Here is a 20,286-nt window from a genome sequence, read left to right as displayed (position 1 = left end):
GTGCTTGTCTGATTTAGAGATTTTTGACCTTTTCATTTGGTCTTAGGTAAGCTTCCTTCCTGCTAACTTATTATAAATTATTTACTGGGACATGCTGTCAGGTAGGGATAGGTCATTATGAAGTTAGAGGAGAAACCTTAATTTTAGTGAAGCTGTAGTTAGCTAACAATCTTACTCGTGTTTTTTTTCCTTAAACATAAAATCCATGGGCTTTTCTTTAGTGTTGTTCTTCCACTCTTAAGCAAAATTCCTGTATTAGCAACCAATTTGATCCAATAGTGACTGGGCTAGAAAAGTTTGCTTGCTGAAGTGATTATTACTTTAAAAGTCTTTTATTAATAATCTCTTCTAAAAATGCAAATGTATTGAAGAATGATACTCCAACCAAATACCCAAGACTTCCATGCACCATTTTGAAGTAGCGTGTACTGTTACGTTTCCAGACTAGCCAAATGCCCGTGCATGTGCACAACCTGGTATAGAGCTCATGGTACTATATTTGATCTGTAATAATACTCAGGAAGATTTATAAGAGTATTCCAACTTATTTGAATATTTATATATTAAATTGCCTGTTTCAAAAGTCAGTCTCCTTCTCTGTAATGCCTTCACATTAGATAACTTTTTAAAAATAAAGTATTAATTTGTGGATGACTGAGACACATAAGTTTCTTTTAGATAATGATGCACTTTGTTTCTGAGAGATTACTTCTTCTTCTTTCAGCATGCCTCTTCAGATGTAGAAAGAATGATCCTGGGTAACAAATGTGATATGAATGAAAAAAGACAAGTCTCAAAAGAAAAAGGGGAGAAGGTAAGCTTTGGTGATTTACCTTATTTAAAAACCCACTTTTCTTAGGATTTTGGCTGCTGGGTATTGGTATGTTTTAGGCATATAGATAATGGGCCTCAAACCTCTTGTTTCAGAAACTTCTGTATATTATAGGATGCCAGGTTTGGGTTTTTTGTTTTTAAATAGCACTTGATTGTCTTCAAGTTTTAATAAACTTAATGGTACTATTGTCTTGAGGGGAAGATCCTGTAAAGAATATTGACCTTTGCTATAGCCTGAAGTATTCTAAATCTCAATATAAAGCTTTGTATAGAGTTTGATTGTGTTGTATTCAGTTCACCATGGTGGTTACTTATTCTTGTCATAAGTGCTGTTATTAAAGCTTGAGTGATTAGTTGTTCTGCAGAACAAACAAGCAAGAAAGAATTCTATATCATCTATCACGTACACAGCTAAAATAGTGTAGTTGCTAGTAATGCAATTTACGGGATGATTGTATGTAGTTATCTGGTCCATAAATCCATATCAATGAAGATGCTTTCTTAATGTTCTTTTAGATCCTAAATAAGTCTTTTTATGAGCAATTAATCTGTTCATTGGTTTTGAATTTGTGAGGGTATGGCCTATTCTAATATTTTGTCTGATTGTCCAGTAACTAATGTTTTTGCAGGAGAAAAGCAGAAATGAAGCTTGTTTGGTTTTGTTTTTAAAGCTTGCTGCAGCATACAGCATCTATTCTGTTAGAAACGTATGTAAAATATTCCTTTTACAAAGGAACTTCAAAAAAACTGAAAAACTTTAACCTCTTTTCCAGTTAGCAATTGATTATGGAATCAAATTTTTGGAGACAAGTGCAAAATCCAGCATAAATGTCGAAGAGGTAAGAGATGGGTGTTATGCTTAGGTGTGTTTCTTGAACTACTGCTGTGGAGGCATGTTTCATATCTCATGGGCTTTCTGTTCTGATCTGAGACCTGAAGTCCCAGCTGTGCTTCTGGGTCACCAAGCTTGTTAGATTTAGAGAGGTACTGTAAAATCCAGCATTTCTCATTTTCTGGTAATGTCTGAAATGTTTTTTTAAATGGGTGTTAATAGAGTTGTTTACTAGTATTGTAGCAAACAGTTGTTTTAGATTTCTGTGCCTTGCGACTTAAATTGTAAGTGCTTTTGGACAGGGAATAGGTGTAATTTTAGAACAATGCTTTGTGCAGGAAATTGGATTCAAGATTCTGTACTTGCAGAATAACATGCTACTGTGTCAAGGAGCCTTTTGGTTACTACTAAATACATGCTATGCAGTTGAGACTGAAGATTTGTGTGTTCACCTGGAAGGTTAGCATACACCGTCATAAGCTGATGTTAGAGGAAGAAGAAGGCTTATAATTATCTGTAGACTTGCAGTCTGTTTTCCTGCAAATAAATAAATTTTGTGCTAAAAACACAAGATCCCTATTTATAAGAGCCTAAGGAAATAGAATCGGAAGGAAGAGTGTCTCAACTCCAGTCTATCTTACCATGAATCACTCCTGTTATCTCAGGGAGGGTGAGGAAAGGATCTTAACTCTATGAAAAGTGTGGACAAGAAAATAATACGATACCGCAAGGCAGTTACATTAAGATTCATTCAGTCAGATAAGACAGACTTGTTCTTAAATATTGTTCTTGTACCTCATCATCTAAAAGCCTTTCCCATGTGTATTGATGGGATACCTTTTAAGAGTCCTCCAAACATGTACTTAATTCACATCATGCAGCTAACAAGTTAACTAGAAACTAAAGAGATTGTTACTTTAAAATAACATGACTGGTGCCATGCCAGCCAAGCAGTTTTTTCTGATTGCAGGATGATTGTTATACAGTGTAGTTAGAAGGGACTTATTTGCATTGTGCTGCATCTGGAATAGAGCTTGACCTGATTTTCATGGTGTCATTATGATTCTTAAAGCAGACAATGAAAATGTGAACATTAGCAGCTAATACCAATGGTGGATGGCAATAGTCTCGTAATAAAAAGTACCTGTCTTCCTCATTAGTTCTGCCAGATGGTTGACTTGCTCTTTCATGACATGCCCTGCAATTTCATTTTAAGTCCTCTAGGTCATTAAATGTGCAACACTAGTTTGTGCGTACTCCAAACTACTTGGCTATTTTTTTTAATTGTCACATGACTAGTGAAGAAAGCATTAAAAAATGCAGCTGGTGTAGCCATTCAGCGAGTAACGATTTAGTCATCTTTCCACCAAATGCTTAACTTGTGGGAGATGAGACAATTGTGGTATTCTTGTGATCAGAAGGGAATTAATTTATTTGTTGTGATTTATTTGCATTAAATGAGTGTCTACCTTTGGATGTATTCCAAACATAATGAGAGGGGAAATGTTTACAGTTTTTTACATTCAGGAACTGTCCTTGTATCTCCAGATACAATCTTGCTTTTCCTTGCTTCTGGAGAATTGCAGAATTTTTCTGCTACAGAAGTTTCTTTGCTCCTTCAGACATTGAAGTCTGAGATGCTGAGATTTGCCAGAGAGATTTTTTTGTTTGGTTGGTTTTGGTTTTTAATAGGGATGTTGGAAGCATAAATAACATTATAGATAGCCCAGGAGCAAAACTTGGAGGCCAGAAAGCCAGCTAACCTTAATGTGAATTTCTAGGCATGCCATCCTCAAACCTCTCTGTGGGTTTCTAGTTGCAATGCACGGTACAGTTTCGCAAAAAAAAAGTATGCGTATGCAGCCTTCCCTTCAGCATATTTTTTTTTTTTTTTCCTCAAGAGTATGTGATGGGAAAGTCTTGCTTCAAAGATTGGAGGGATGGAGACTAAAAATAAACAGTTTTTTTTCTTCTAAAGTGTGTTTATTGCAGTTTTAAGTAAACAGCTATTGTACACAGAGTGCCTTGCAACTTGAAGTGCTAGCAGTGGCCTACAGAATACTGTATTGTTAATGTGTCTGGCTATTCCATGTCTGTCTTGTCTTTAATGTGTCTTGTGACTAACTTTTTCTTTTTTTTTTTTAATTTCTGCTCCTCACCAGGCATTTTTCACACTTGCACGGGACATTATGACAAAGCTCAACAGAAAAATGGTTTGTATTTCCAATTGGTGTACAAACTAGATATATTGAAATGACTGCTATAATAATTGGCTGAGTAGTAGCCCTACCAAAAAACTGCTGGGGATTACAGTGGATGCTAGATCAAGTTTGAGCAAACAGTGCTTTATCACACTTTATTACACATTGGTGTGTAATTGTTCTTTATTTTGCATGAAGATTAACATTGGGCAGCCTGAAACCGATGTGTTCTAATGAAATGTAACAGTGTGATCCTTGCTTTATTAAACATCAAATTAGGTAGTCACTCCTTCAGCTAATAGTTGAGATCTGGATTGTTGGATAAATGTTTCTTTTTAAAATAGGCAGTTTTATTGAGTGATTAACAGAGTCTGGATAATTGCAGAGCTTAAGTTGCAACAAACAAGGGTGGGGAGTGGGGAAGGAAACTAGGAAAGCTAAACTTTTTTTTTTTCTTCTGCATTTTATGATGTTGATACTCTTTTTTCTTTCAGAATGACAACAGTTCATCAGGGGCAGGTGGGCCAGTAAAAATAACAGAAAATCGATCTAAGAAGAGCAGCTTCTTTCGATGCACGCTACTTTGATGAACTTCTAATGATAGACTGCAGCACACTTAGAACCTTTTCTGCTTCTTTGAAAGCACAGGGTCACAAAGCCTCAGAAATAATACCACCAAGCTGCTGCTGAGAGCTCCATTGAACGTAGACTGCGATACACAAAATACCAAGTGGATTTTGCTCACTAAGCCTATTGACCTGTCAGGCTCTTCTTTCTCAGATATGGAAGCTATGAAGTGGAGACACAAATGCAAGAGTTAACTCGTTTTCCTTTTTTACTTTCTGTTTTATTGCCTGTTGCAAAAGCTGCTATGTTTCTTTTAACTTTGCACATCCATATTGGCCTCTTACTGCCTGTTACAGCACAATCTTACATTTGTATTTGCACAGTTTGACTTGTAAGTAAGATTCTTAACAGATTTGTGCAGGATTTTCTTTCTCTTTTTAAACAAATTTATTTTCAAGCAGAAGAGCCAGGGGAAAAATTAAGTCTCACTTCCATTATTTTCTATGCTGTACACTTGTGGCCATGACTGCAGTATGGATGTTGACGCTCTAGTGATAAGAATTACTGTAACGATTGGCATTTAACAATTTTTATGGCTTTTGTCCCTTAAATGCACAAATCTGTTCATGCAGAAGCTATGGCTTCTATTCTGAATGTAGTATGTTGCTTTTCTTTCTTTACCAGACTTAGCAAAGTTGTGTTCTGAATTGCCAGTCACTGTCTGATTCACAGATGCACCTTTCAGTTATCTGAATAAACACAGTGTCTTTCCCTCACTTAACTTCCCTTTGTTAGCTCAGACTGTCTGCACCTTTTTTTGTTTCTGATGGGGAAGTACACTCTGGAGTTGAAATCATCGTCACAAATTGGCCTCATCACTATCACTTAAGTGGCTGAATTGCATGAGTTTTGAGTAACCTCCTGTGGATTCATTTGTTCAGAAATGACTGCTTCTAAAGGTGACTTCCATTTCTATTGTAAGTCTAAGGATGGTTCGTTAATGTGTTTAGGCATCGACCCTTGACAACAGAGGTGTCCAAAAACTAGCTTCCTGTGCAGTTGCTAAAGTTTATCAAGTTCTGGCACTAAGGAAATGGTCACATTAGGGCTATAATGTACTACTAGTTATACAGTTAACGCTGAATGTGTGAAGCCCTCTTTGGTCTGCTCAAGCAGTTAATTCTTTTTTTTTTCATCAAAAACTGGTATGGTGACCTAGACTGTTAGAAGCGGAGTTGAAACGTAGTTGCCTTTTTTACTCAACTGAGCATTATATAACCTAGTCTTTGTTCTACTACTTTTTTATTGTCTTCTGAAAAATTTCCTCAATTAAAACAGGTGCTTTAGTTCTGTTGATGTGCCAAACTTGGACCATTGTAAGCTTTAACTACGAGTTTGTGCCCAGCATGTTTGTTATTAGGGGATAGGTGCATTCTGTCATTGTCAAAGTTAATGTGTGATGTGCTTGCTTTTGCTTCACTACATCATCTTCAAGTTGTAAACAGCAAGTTGGTTGTTTCCACAGATAACCGCTTCATTTTGTGGTGTCAGGTACTGAATGTGTCATCTCTGGGTCTGTTGTAAATATTTTTAAAGTGAACAGGCCAATAGTATTAGATTTAAAGACTTTTGATTTTAAAAGTTTTAATATTGGTAGCTGGTTCCATAAAGTTTTAAGTGGTTATCAACCTGTCCCCACACGTAGTTTAATAGAAATAGTTATTGTAACTAGATGGTGAATCTCGTGAACTGCTGTTGCTGCACTAAAACAGAAAAATTTTCATGGCAACAAGGTTTAGTGGAAAAACAAAGCAACCCTAACTGCTCTGTTGTCTACCCTTGATGTGTTTCTCGGACAGGCTAAAGCAGTTATGTTTTCTGTATGGTTAAAAAAAGTGCTTCTATACAGAAAGTGTTGTGACACCAATTATGAATGTTGTTTATTTTCAGTAATTTACCTCTGACTTATTTGGTGTCGTAATACTTTGATTTTTATCTCAGGGGTTGTCTGCAAACCAAAACTGACATGTTCTGTGTTTGGCACCGTTTACAGAATGCTCTGTATTGTTTCTCCTGTCTTCACTGTGTGATTTAATGTTCATTCAATATTAGTCTCCATGATCTTCCCTTTGAAAGAGCCTGTAAGTAGTAGAGTCTATGAAGTGCTTCTTGAAGCAGCAGCAAATTGGGGTATCTGCTCTGTATGGGGGGGAGAAAAAAAACTTGCTATTTTCTTACATTTAGCTGTGCTAAACTGTACATAAATGTGAGGTAAGACCATAGGAAATTCACTTTATGCATGATAAAATAATGCAGTAAATATTTCACTTTGCTTAATGTTCATGTAAAGTTCATCTTTTTCTATTTGTAGAAGAATTTAATGCAATTTTGTTGTCCCCTGCTGAAACTGAAGAATTCTAATTTCATGTGGTCTTATGGATAAGGTAAAATGCAGATTTCTCTCTTTCTTTGTTGTTTTGCCCCCACCCCTCTTCTCCAGCAGTATTAAATGGCTGAGTGGCTGCACTTTATCGGTGTGCTAACTTTTAGTCAGTATAGACCTTTCTGTGTACAGTCTGCCTTGTCAGACATTGAAAAATGTGCTGTATCTTAGCGTGCAAATCAGCTGTATGTTTTACTGGGAATTTTTTTAGCTGTATTTTCCTTTAGACAAGCGGGTGATAATAAATGGTATGTTCTGCCTACGCATCAGATGCTGGGTACTACAGGCTTTTCTAATATCACTATGTTTTGTGCAGTCTCTGTTGCTACTTTGCTCAAGACTATATAATCTAAATTTTGAAGGACTCTTAACTATACCTCAGTCAACCAGTTAGTATTCTAATGTCCATTAGAATGAAAGTCATATAACTATTATTCATTAAGCAGCAAATGTATTTCTGTTTTGTTCCAGAAATTGCCATTAACCTTTCAGGAAAGGCAGACACTTTCTGGTGGATTTCGATAAAACAAAAATGCTGCTTATGCTGTGGAGTTTTATTAAATCTTTTCCTTAGCCCCATGTTTGTGCACTATATCTTGACCAATATTTTTCTAAATGTTTTTAAAAAAAAAAAAAAGCCAAACAAAAAATAAACTGGTCTCAGTGCTTTGCAATTTGAGCTTTCAGTCCGTCCTCAGCAAAACATGCACAAGAAGTTTTTGTTGAGTGTATATAGAATATTTGATTTACTTACTGTCTGGAAGTCCTATTATTGCTAAAGCTTAAACCACTCATGAAACTTAATGCAGATCACTCTTCTATTTGGGGGACAGTCTCAAAAATGCTAATTGACTTTTCAGACCTGTAGTTCCTTTTACAGAAAGCCTTTATCTTGTAAGTACCTTTTCCCGTACTAGTCTGCTGAAGTCAAGTGAATGAAGTGGATCATTTTCACAAGTGAATAAAGGAGTCTTGAATATACATATCACATTACAATATTGTGAATGGATAATGATTTGAAAGTACATGAATAATATGTAAAATGCATAAATGTTATTTGTGAAAATGCATCTGTTATTTGGTTATCTATTAATGTAATTGAAATTTTGCAATGTTAAACTTCTTAAGGATTGGTCTGTAGGTGATAATAGGTCTCTCTTCTCCATTCACTGAACTGCTTATGCCATTCTCATTCTTATAAATAAAACTCTTATTTCTTTCTTCCACAAAAGCAGGATTTCCATTGATTTTTCTTGTTTCTGGTGAATTTTAAGTATTTTAGTGCATTCCTATGGCCTTACGAACATTTTTGCAAATAAAACTTCAATTACAGTTATTTTAATGCTATATAGCTACTAAATTCAAAATAAAAAGTATAGTCCTTGAGAAAATGCTTAATTTTGAAATAGAAGTGTTCTACTGTGTGTGTTTAAGCACATTTTATCTCTGGTATAAAGGTGTAATGTGAAAAGCTCCTGCAGATAAAAGTGAACTTGTCATGTGGTTAACTTGTAAACCTAATCATTAATTGTGTATTGATGTGTATAGACATAAAAACCAAACCCAACCCCTAAAAAAAAAAAACTTCACACTCCAATGGTTTTATTATTCCATGTGAACTTTTTTACAACAATGTGTGTCTCAAATAAAAGTTACATAATGAAAAGTATTTGGAGTATTTTGTATGAAATATTCCATGTAGTTTTTTACATAGTTGGTATTTCCACTCTATTTTCGATACATCTGTTGTTGCATCGATACAGCTGAGTTGCATCTGTAAAGCTTTGCTTAACTTCAGTGGCAAACCACAGGGGTTTTTGTATGGCTTTGCTTATTCCTAAACTTACTGTTCTGTAGATTTCTCCTGAAATATCCTCTATTCCTGTACCGATTGCTTAAATCTAAGTATGATTTCAATGACCTTCAGCTTCATAAGGAAACCATTTTTCCAGATGTTTAGTGTCATGAAATATCCTTTCAAAGTTACTTCTGAGCAATGCCAGTAAAGATAACATGAGACACAGATCTCCAATTTGATTAAGAATCATCTACTCACTTAAACTGTTAACGGTTTTTTTTGTTATTTTAAATCAGTGTTATATGAAAGGTATGACTTTTAAGTAACCTGAGGCATAAATATAATGAATTTAGCAAATATTTTGTCCAGCTTCCTTCAACACTGAATATTGGGGGATTTGACAAAAATATTTGTTGGCTATTGTATTAGCAATAGTTCTTCACTATCAAGTTACTGTGGTTTGTCAGTAACTGGTATGAAATTTGGCAGTAATTGGTGTGAAAATTAGTCAACCTAAGGAAAGAATGGTTTTGTCTACCCAAGACAAAGGCAGATTAATAGTTGAGACGCCCAGGAAGAAATGGGAAACGCATGGATGACAAGTAGCTTCCAAAGTTCATGCTTTTTACATGTTCATCTAATAAACTGATTTTAGCTGAAAGGATGTATTGTCTGTTTACCTTAAGCAACAGAAAGCTAGAGTTTACATTCATGTTACACCTTAATATTTGTTGGTTTTGGTTTACTCTGTTGTGTTTTGGGGTTTTTATACTGCTTCTGGCAGACAAATTTTCCTGCTTGAGGACCAGCTGTTTAAACATTATCTTGCAGATCCCCTCGATCCAAACTAGTTCTAGATGCTCAGCAGTCCTAAAATCACTTCTGCAAGACCTTCAGTTCTCACAGAAGTTAGTGGCATGCATCTGCATCCCAATAACATTTTAAAATATGCATTCTCCATTTGTTAAAAGGAAATAGCAGGCATACTTACACTGCTTAAAAATGGTGATTTATTACAGTTCCTGGATCTATTTTTGGTTGCAGACTAGCAATTACTATACAAATAGTGCACACTTGTAGACCAGAGGCAAGTTGTTGGTACATGTGTAGAAAGTATCCAGTTTTTATAATCTGGTAAATTGGCTTTTTCTTTAATGACTCTTTTTCTAACTTGGTTGACTAGCAGCTCATTAGAATTCTTGCACTATACTGAAGTAATGAAGATTAGAATCTTCCTAAAAATTGTTTTGAAATATTACAGGAGATACATAAATGAAGCTTTTATGTTGCATAATGTTATCCTTGCCATCTAAAGGTTTAAAGAAGGGGCATGGAATGGAATGCAAAACATACTGAAGGGAATTTTTATGCTCTAGGATGTTTTGTAGTTGCTTCAAAAATTTTTTACTGTCTTCAGCAGAGCACATCAGCACTAAGCTTCTGGTTTGAACAAATATTACATAAATTCCTCTGAGCACAGAGGATGTTTGGAGGAATTATTGAGAAATAAAGTTGTAAGTTTTGAGTGGGATACAAGCATTTTCCTTGTCCAAGGACTTAAGATGTTTAATGAATTGTGGAAAGCTTGTGTAACTTGAACTGTACTACTGAATACATTGCACTGACTTCAGAGTGAACAAGAATTCTGTAAACATAGACCAAGTGTTGAGAATTTCACCTTATTTAGTCTTAAATACCTTCCTTGAGTAGATACTTGAGATGTCTTACAGCACTTGTGACTTTTTCTGCTTATGCCACCACTCCAGAGGAGTGTCTGCAGTAGTAGCTGTGAGTCGTATCCCAAGGCCTTGTGTTAGGCAGTGGTCTCTCAGATTGATGGACTTTTATCAGAATGGGGTTTGATTTCTCAGGGAAATGTTACTTACCATTGTGCTCACTAACCTTTTTGACTTGCTTTAACACCTTTACGGAACAGCATAAAGAAATGATGTTACTGTGAACATATTTATCTTGGGACAGAAAATCCCAGCTCCAGAACTGCCAACCTGGCACCTTTCTCAACTGTGTACATTCACAATTTGTGACACTTTGAGCACTTCATCCATGTACCTACTTTTGTTGCACCACTAGCAATGTGCTCATCTCTAAAGAAAAGTGTAGTGTTTACCTACCCAACTTACTACATGTGAAGTGCAAATTATGTCAATAATGGTGGTTATTTTTTAAAGTTGAAAATTGATTTTCAAGGCTGTTTGCAAATCCTTAGTGTTATTTTTTCTTTTTTTTTTTTTTTTCTAGGCAACATAGCAACTAACTAGCTCTGGTATGTGTTCTAGATGAAGGATGGAATTTTTCCAAGAAGTCTGAGAAAGTTCTGTCCATGAGATTAATGTCTAATGCTACTGAGTACTGCTTCTGAGCTTCCTCACTTGAAACGCATTGACTTTGTAAAACTCACACTTATGCTCTGAACCAATAAAGTACAGGGAAAAGGCAACCCATGTGTGTCATAAGTACTGTTTGTAAGTAATTTTCAAGAACAAGCACTGGTAAGTGTATTTGAAATTAGGAAATGGCTAAGCAGCTCCCTGTGCCAAACGTGGGATGGGCAATCCTTTAAAAATAGTATGCAGTTAATTAACTGTTCTTTAAGTGCCATGTCCTATTTAGCACACTCTCCTACATTACTGTCCAGCTATTTTATCTGTTTCAAGGGAGAGGAGGAAAACCACCCGTGAAGCACAAGGTGGAACTGAAGGCGTTTCCCCTCCCTGTCTCGCGGAGCAGGTACGGCGCCGACCCCCCTTCCCGCCCAGCGCCGCCTGAGGGGAGCGGCGCCGTCCCGCGGCGCCTCAGGACGCCTGCGCTCTCCCCACAGCCTCGAGGCGACCGAGGCCGTGGCGGCAGGTTGGTCCCGGCGGGGAGCCGCACTCCGGCTGCGGGGAAACCTCCCGGGCTGCGGGGATAGCGGCGGCGCCGCCTTGGGGGGCCGAGGGAAGAGCGCGCCGCAGGGTGCGGGCCCGGGCTGTTACCGCTCGTCCGCCGCCCGGGCCCACAGCCCGCTGCTTCCCCGCACGCGCGCGGTGCCGGGATCCCAGCGCGGCTGCCTACAAAGCGGCGGCGCCGGGCACCGGCCCCCTCACGGCGCTGCCGGCGGAGGGGACGGCGCTGGGCACCCTCCCCGGGGCCGGGCTGCCGGCAGCTGCTCTCCGCCTCGGCTGCGGGCAGGAGCCGCCTTCCCCGGGCTGAGGGAGCGGCCGGGCCCCGACCCCAGCGGCTCTGAGCTCTGCTCCCCTCGAGCCCGGCCGCCCCACCCCCGCGGGCACCCCGGCCGTGCCGCGGTCTCGGTCTTGCCCGGCCGGGCCCTCCCGCGCTTTTCTGAGATGGCGCCGGCAGCTCCCCCCCCCGCCCTGGCCCCTCCTCAGGCGCCTCGGTGGGGCCGCCCCCGCGGGCTGTCCCCGGCCCACCGGCCGTGGAGGCAGCTCCGGGCACAGCAGCGCCTGGCGGGGTGCGGGAGCGTGGCCTGGCCCGCTCGGGCCCTCCCCCAGGGATCCTCGGCAGCTGCGGGCCCTGGCCGTGGGCGTCCCCAGCCCTCAGTCAGGCTGCCGGGGCAGGGCGCTGGGGATGTACAGGCCGTGCCGTGTGGACACCTCACTGCTCCGCTGGAGTGCTCGGGGGTGAAAAACCAGGGATCTCGGGTCAGTCGGGACCTCTGACTGGGGCTTGGTTACTCCCGGGGCGTTCATGAGGAAGCTCCATTCCGGTGTGAGCACCCTGGCTGAGCGAGCCCCCTGGGTGAGCCCCCGCCCGGCTCCAGCTGCTCTAGCGGGCTGGTGTGCCCGGAGTGTCCCGCCCGGCGAAGCCTGGCCCCGAGCCGGCTCTGCATGCAGCTCCCTGCGCGCCAGCTTGGGCCCGTTCCGGCTCCGATGTTGAGGCAGGCCCACCATTTTCATACGCACTTTATTACAAGTCACTGTTGTTTCATTTTCGGTGCCTAGCAGGTATTCCCAAGAACCGTAGCTGGGGTAGGAAACAGACTTTACCAAAAGTGTTTTTAGAAGCTGGTCCTGCCTTTCGGTATTTTCTCACACAGTGTAATTAGGTTAGTTGTTCCTCTTGCAGTAGTAATGTAGTTTGCATAAATAGGTAGAGTTATTTAACTGCTTTTTAACCACCCTGTCCACATCAGAGGTGAAATTACTAGTTTAATTTTTCTTAAAATTAAAAAATAGTTTCTTGTCATGGGAAATGCACTCTTCTTTAGAATGTATTTCTTTTGTGGTATTTACTCTGCAACTCTAACCAATTTGCCTCATGGAGATCCTTATTAGAAATTTCAGATGCTAGTGAGAAATAAAATATGAATAAAAGTTCTTTAGGGGTTTTCCCCCCCTCTTTGATTCAAGGGCTTTCATCTGACTGGTCTCCCTGTTGTTTTCTTCCCTTGTGTGGTTTGTTGATGTGCAAATTGGTGGTAGCCATCAAACATCAGTTTGGAAAAATGTGCTCATCTTTGGAGTGGTGTTTTCTGTTCTGTTCCAGGAACTATTCTGATTTACCTATGGCAGACTTTTGAAGTTGTATGATAGTTCCCTTTCACTGGAGATTCCTTAAGTGTGGAATCATATTGGACAAAGAGCTAACAGTATTCAATAGTAGCAGTTCTCTGCAGCAACATACTTTCTCAAGTTAGGTTTAATAATAGAAAATAAAGTTATTGCAGCCTTAAAGCAAATAATAAAACTTAGGAACTTTAATTTTTAAATTTGAGTGTATGATGCAAATTAAAGATCACAGCTAATAGGGTTAACCCTATTAATTAACCCTTTCTTCTATAGGAAGGGTCACCTCTTGGAAAGAAAGATAATTTAAAACCAAGTAGTTTATATGTTATTTATCACTGCTCTTTATTGAAAGTTAGTATTAGTTAGAAGAAACTCCCTTTTAACCATGTATTTGGAAGTTTTCATGAGTTATTACTACTTGCCAGTTTTCTTCAACTTAGAACAGCATAGCTCTTTCTGTAAAGATCAAAGTGATTGAACAATAAACTTTTCAAATTGCATTTTGCTTAAGGATATAGAATTATGTATTTAATTTAACCTTTAAAAGTGTTCTTTCCCTTTATTTAAATTCCATATAAGTGAGAACACAAAGTTAATAGAGTCAGGTAAGTTTTTTGAGAACCGGGTTGCAAGTGTCATATGGTAGCCTTTGATGTCATGTTGTTTTGTGACTTGTATATAAAATGTCAGATGAGTGACTATGGTTGAGCGCAAAAGCAACGGCTTGCTTCACTGACCCAGAATTGCATTCTGTGATACTTACCCTGTAATTATCATTTTATGACACAAATGTTTAATAACTCAAACAGTAAATGTCCTCTATATGTGGCTTCTCATGATTCAGGTAATATGTGCCAAATGATAATGAGATTGTTCTACCAGTTATCTTTCAAGAGATAGATTTTCAATGTTAAACCAAGAGAAAAATATATTATTTTTATGTTTACTGTCAGTTTCCAAATAAGTGCAAACTTTTATGTGTGTTCCAAAAATCTTTCCAAAGTCTTCTTGCTTTGAGAAAAAGGTGACCAATGCTGATTGTGATTAGTGTGTATTTCTCCATACCAATGAATTTCATACCTGATTCACTGAACTTTTGACAGACACAAGTGCATGTCTTGTGTGGAGCCGTGATTGTGTCTATAGCGTGTAAAGACGTGTGAAGTCAGTCAGAGTGCCCTAAGCATTTCCTGTGCAACCAAGACGAAGACTGTGTTTATAACTGTGCCAAATACTAGATTACATTAATAATCAAAGATTCAGCTGTAGAGGTGACTGAGATAGTCATCATCTCTATATGTTTTCCATCTTTGCACATATACCATAGTTAGATTATTTTAAGTGATACCATCTATTAATAAAATTGCTCTGTGCTTCAGATTTTCAGTTGGTCACCAAAGAACCCCCCCATACCCTGATGGTATACTACCACTCTCACTAGTTTCACTAATTCAAGATCTAAAGGTTCATGCTCCTTCTAGTTTTAAAGGAGATGTCAGATGCTTAAGTGCCTCTTGAAAGACTCCACAGCAAGTCTGTCATTCTTGATCTAGAGCAATGGTTTCCAACAAGTGAGCTCAGCCTCCACTGCAGAGGTTTCACCTATGTCAAAAGTGAGGTTTAGAGCAGAGGCAAGTTTTCATATGAAATTTTCTGCTACTTTTATTTCAAGACATGCAGGGTCCTAAAATTTAAATGTTAGTGAAGTTCCTTATTATTAGGCTTTAGGTAGTAGAAATTATCTTTTTTCTTTTAATTTTAGGGAGCAGTTTAATGTATCTTACGTAACTAATTCAGTGGGTGAACATTAGCTTATCAGAAGTTTAGTGCAACCAACTTAAAGACAAAATACAGGAATAACTAGTCCTAAAAAGGCATATTTGTTCCAGTGTTCTCTTTGAGTTATTTGCATGCCTCTTTCTTCAGGGTATTCATAGAAATTTTTAGAATCGGAAGATAATCTAACGTGTCTGTTCCTTATTCTACTGCTTTTTATGACCAGAAGTTTTAGTCCCATGACTCTACTCTATCTGTAGCTGAAATTGGAAAAGTCATCATTTCAGATGGAGGTCTGTGGACTTGCACTATGTTTGTCTCCATGATGGTTAAAACAACTAGCAATTAATTTTTATAAATAATACCTCCTGTATCTGCAAATAAAGTTTTGAAAAAAATCACATTTTGAAAATCATGCAGGTTTTTGTAAACGTTGAAGTGGGCTCTGCAGGTGTTCTCAAAAGACTGATTACAAGACCCCATTTTTACTGTGTATCTGCCATTCTTGCAGGCAAAAATTTCAGTCTGAACTGAAATCAGTTTTGAAAGAGGAAGGGCAGTCTGTTCAAATACATGTTTCTGTGCTCTGTTAAAGCTAAAATAGGTGTGATGAAGTGGTGCATAGAAATAGAGAAATAATTTGATCTGGGCCAGCTGCATGCATTGAAGTTAGTGGATAAAATTGTTTGACCCAGTCCTTGTTCTAACGAGAAAGAATTTTATCCGTATGTTCTTGGAATATGGCCCGTACCTGTAGTAGCTTGCTCTTCTGTGATTTTCCTGACAAGTTTTTTTCACTTGTCCTTGCTGAAGATTGCAGCAGTATGGAGCAATGCCAGCTCTCCTATCTGTTGCTGTTCTTAACGGCTTTTGACCCTGTTACAATAAAGAGTTAACCTTACTTATCTTGTTTTTATTAGGAATAGGTAGTATTCTTTGCCCTGCCATAGAGCTACGGGTAAGGAAGAAGCCAGCAGAGCTAGAGATCACTGTACTTCACAAAGTATTTTCAGTCTCTCAATGTGTCAAAAAAAGATAAATGTCTGATGCTATAATTTCAACCTGTCCCACTTTTTAGAGTGGGAGACCCTACAACTTTAGAGTGGTGGGTTTTGGCGGGGATTTGTTGAGTTGCTAGAGACTTAACTTTTCTAGCAAATCAAGAAACTGTTCTTTGTATTTATTAAATACACACAGAAAGCAAAGAACAAAAGAGGAAACTGGTGAAGAATGTCTGAAGAGTGTAGAATCTCCACTGTGCAACCTCCTTCACTCTTTCACTTTTTGTATAGAAATTCCTAAAGGAAAAGCCCTCCTTAATAGTCCTCCAGAGGGCATATGACTTCTTGCTGAGAGAAATGTGACTATGGGTTTTTTTTTAATATATTCCTTTAAGAAAAGCACAGAGGAAAAAAATGTAAAAAGTAGCAAACATTCTGCTTTTGTCTATATTTTTCTAATAGATGAATTCCTAAAATATTTTATAAAATGTATGCAGTCTGTACAGAAGTAGTTAAAGTTTAGTTCTATAAAAGTAGCTTAGAAGTGTTCTATGCTTGCAGCTTTTAGGCAATCTGCTGGAAATGTGAATGAGTGATTCATGGTGCCTGTGCAACTACGATGTGTTGTTATTAGTTGAAGAGAAGGGGCCGCTGCCTAAACTTGACTTTATCAGTGAAGAGTTAGATGCATCTAAAGTTACTTGAGTTTTATTCATAAATTTTGATGGCTACATGTGTTATCATTAATTGATAGAAAACTCCTTAATAAGCTGTTGTTGCCATTGCTTAAAAAGTATTTGGCTTTCCTGGGAAGATATTTAGGTCAGTAGTATGTGACTATTAAATCTATACGGTATATGCCTCTAAAAACATTTTAATATACTAAAGACTGTAGATACCTAGTTTGGTAGAAAAATAATCCTTGAGTAATAACACTTGACTTTCAGTTCCTTATTCCATAGTAAGTGTTCCAGCATTTATGTGTATTTTTACATTTCCTTTTGCTATTGTTTCCAAACTTGAATGTACTGACTTGTGAGGAAGTGAAAGAAGTGACAACTTTCCTGACTTGATTTTGACATCTGTAAGTCACTAGGTGGTGCCATTTTGCTTCTCTGGAATCAAAAACTGTTTGTCTTGCATATTATTTTTAGTAGCAGTTGTTAATTATGTTTTTAAAAGAAAACAGAATAATTGGACTTTTGAGTTCTTTTCTGGAACTACTGCTGCACAACTTTTAGCCTGTTGTCTGGGGAACTTTTGTTTCATAATTTTACATTAAAAAGCTACGTGGTAATCTAGTGTATTGTCACAACTCATATGCTCGTTAAGAGTTAGGTACAAGTGACGAGTATTATTTTCAAGTTTAACCACTTTTCTGTTTAGTTGTCAGAAATAGGAAGGCTTGCAAAATGACTTTGACACTTTTTTGTAATAGCTCAAATTGAGAGAATGGCAAAGTAGAACGTAACATTCACAGGAATGCTTTTTATTAATAAAATTACTTATTTTGAATGATCCTAATACCAGGTGTTGATTTGCTGGCCAGCAGTCTTGGTTAAGAACAATGTTCTAAAACTGTAGCTGCCATATTGTGATAGAAAGTCTTTTTATGAGTGGACAAGATGCAGTGAGTTAGGTTAGTTATAGAACAATTTTATAAGTTTCAGAAAAAACTAGCGAATATATAAGTTGTCTAAAGCTATGCAGTAAGTGGGTTGTGGTTCTAGGTTAAAATGTGGGAAGAGCCTCCAGGACAGTCAAGAAAACCTTTAAATGTAATCAAATTATCTAAAACTGGTACCACCAAAGCATTTAACTGGTGATGTGAGCTACTTGGTTCCCTGAGGCTTCCAAGCCACCATGCCTTTGTTACGTCTTAACTTCTTATTTTCTGAAGAGCCAAGCACATACTAAACATTCATGTTAAAGAATTGGAGACTTCAGCATATCCTGGTGCTGGATACTTTGCTGTGTCAGCCTGCACTGTTTTTGGCAGTTGGATACATCCACTCCAAGTGTTGTACAGCTGTGTAAGGCCATTCAGCAGTCAGTGGTGGTTTTTCATCAACTCTGAAAGATGAACATGGTGGGAAATTTTGTGTGTGTGTTCCAAAGTCTTCTGTTTGTTTTTGTTGGGCTTAATTAAAGTACAGGGAATTTGAAATCTGTCTGTAAACGTTTACTTGTTGAATAGGCAGCCAAAACTGAAGCAAGATGTCAGATTTTACTTTTCTGGAATGATCCTGAGTATCTGGCATTTTTGAAATGTAGAACATAAAAATACTGCTGCCTTCTAAAGAGTCTGAAGAGTGACATCCTTTTTAGCTCACCAGCATCCCAGATAGTGTCTAATATCCTCTATAATCTCTCTACCCATTTAGAGCAACTGATGCCTTCTTGAATTTAGGGGAAGGAAAAAATCAATATATGTTTACTTGGCTTTTGTCAGACAGCTGTTCGAAATGCATAAATCAAACCTGCTCATGGATATGACACACCTGAGAACTTAATAGTTCAGTTGTAGCTTTCTTCAATAATAAGACAAATGATTCGGTATTAAATTTAAATGTTTAACTGTGGGTAATGGATTTAAGTTGAGGACTAGGTCTTGAACTTAGATGAGAATTAATGGATTGATCTTGCTACAGAGTTAATGGAAGTAACATTTTATTTCAACACAGTAAGCTTTGCAATAGCAAAACAACTCCATTTTCTTCCACCATTTTAGCTGAAGTCAAGAAGCCTTTTTTTTAAAGTTATATTTAATATGTTTTTTCAGAAGTTAAAATTTGCTTCTGTTGGTCGTTAACATTTAGATATATATATTAAAAGTAATCCTTTGGGGTTTGTTTTCATACATTAGATATGATACATGCAGAACTTTTTGTGACTGAACGCTTCCTGAGCAAATTTTGAAATACACGTAGTTGTGCAAGGTGTGTAGTACCCCTACACTGTTCATAGTGGAGAAAATGTAAAAATAAGGTACTTAGCATGATCCCACTGTACACACCTTTTAACAGAATAGTCTTATGACTGGTCAACCAGTTTGGACAAAGTTGTACTAAGCTGACTTCAAACTTTATTATATAAACTATGATAAGATGTCCTGAAGTAAGTTCTCTTTTCTGAAGAAGAAAAGAATACCTTGTAGCTATTTTGATAACCTCTTCCTGAGAGGAGAAATTCTTGACTAAACCAGGATGGCAGTCACTCAAGCACCTCTGTGAGGATATTCATATTTCCTTACAGGAAGTGAATACTCTTACATTTGGACTTGAGATTATATAGTCATGCTATAGGTGTATTGTAACACAAAAGAATGGGTTTCCTTATATCACAAGGAAATGGAAGGAGAGCTCTACACCCCTTGTGGCATCTAACTCCCACTTCTTCTTGGCTTAAGTTGTTTAGACTTCATTTCTGCTATTGGAGTCTCAAAAATGGGCCATTCCATTTAAAAAGGAGTGAATTGTGATTTAATTTATTATGGTAGCATGTTAACTACATCTGTCTTTCTTATCATGCTTGATTTTTCTGGACATCTGAAATGTTGTGCATGTAAGAACAACAAAAGTCCTGGAAAGTATTTTAAAAATGTGATACTTAATTGATTTATTAAATGATAGTGGCTAAAGAGCCCAGAAAACATATGGGTTTAGGTTCTTTCAGCCCAGGGACCACTGGCAGGGCAAACTGGTAATACAGTATTAAGGAAAAACCAAAAATTCCCATGTGCTTGTGTTTTCAAAGGCAGCATGGATTTCCTAGGAGGACTCCATGCCATTAGAGAGTGTTACAAGTGGGAGCAGGAACATGATTTGTGTGAATCCCTCTTCAGTTTGTTCTTTTGCTTAAGAACTAGTTCTGAAGGAGACATTTTTGGCCTAATACGTAGTATGTTTTCTTTGCTGGTAACATGAGACTTTTCCTCACAGTAAGCATATAGTATTTGACTGAAGTTTTTATGCTTCTTTTTGCAGATGTCGAGAAGTTGGATGCAAAAGAAAGTGATTGATTGATGTTTTTAATCAGCTGAGCTGAAGATTAAAATAATAATTAAAATGTTACTCTTCCAGAAGAAATAAGAGGAACCAAAGAAACATCATAAAAATTTATTATCCGTTCTTGTCTTTAAACACCTGTATTCAAAGAGTAAGTATTGTTCCCCATAGCACACAAATGCTGCTTTTTCAGTAAGATGAAACATTTCAACAAGATGATCTTTATGTGCTTGTTTATGCAAGATAAAAATGCTGGCAAACTTAGTGTACTTAGTTGTAAGATTATGCTCCTAAATTTCAT

General features: G+C 37.9%; 2 protein-coding genes across 5 annotated transcripts in view; both read left to right on the top strand.

Annotated features, from left to right (window-relative positions):
- Positions 1-11,133, top strand: part of RAB8B (RAB8B, member RAS oncogene family) — a 31,247-nt gene extending 20,114 nt beyond the window's left edge. The window contains exons 6-11 of one of the 4 annotated variants that reach the window (XM_074880988.1): positions 725-814; positions 1,608-1,673; positions 3,829-3,879; positions 4,362-4,386; positions 6,806-6,878; positions 10,935-11,133. In XM_074880988.1, the coding sequence (XP_074737089.1) occupies positions 725-814; positions 1,608-1,673; positions 3,829-3,879; positions 4,362-4,386; positions 6,806-6,855 (282 nt within the window). In that variant the 3' untranslated portion in view covers positions 6,856-6,878; positions 10,935-11,133. Of the gene's footprint in view, positions 1-724; positions 815-1,607; positions 1,674-3,828; positions 3,880-4,361; positions 4,684-6,805; positions 8,547-10,934 lie in introns of those variants that run through there. The other 3 variants (XM_074880986.1, XM_074880987.1, XM_074880989.1) reach the window with 3 other exon arrangements.
- A 1,027-nt stretch (positions 11,134-12,160) lies between these two features.
- The window catches only part of USP3 (ubiquitin specific peptidase 3), a 102,662-nt gene continuing 94,536 nt past the window's right edge, over positions 12,161-20,286 (top strand). The window contains exons 1-2 of the mRNA XM_074880981.1: positions 12,161-12,334; positions 19,965-20,136. The gene's annotated coding sequence lies outside the window, so the exon portion shown is untranslated. The remainder of the gene's footprint in view (positions 12,335-19,964; positions 20,137-20,286) is intronic.

The sequence above is a fragment of the Strix uralensis genome, chromosome 11, assembly GCF_047716275.1.
Source record: "Strix uralensis isolate ZFMK-TIS-50842 chromosome 11, bStrUra1, whole genome shotgun sequence".
Lineage (NCBI taxonomy): Eukaryota > Metazoa > Chordata > Aves > Strigiformes > Strigidae > Strix > Strix uralensis.
This window is presented reverse-complemented; position numbering and strand designations above follow the sequence as displayed.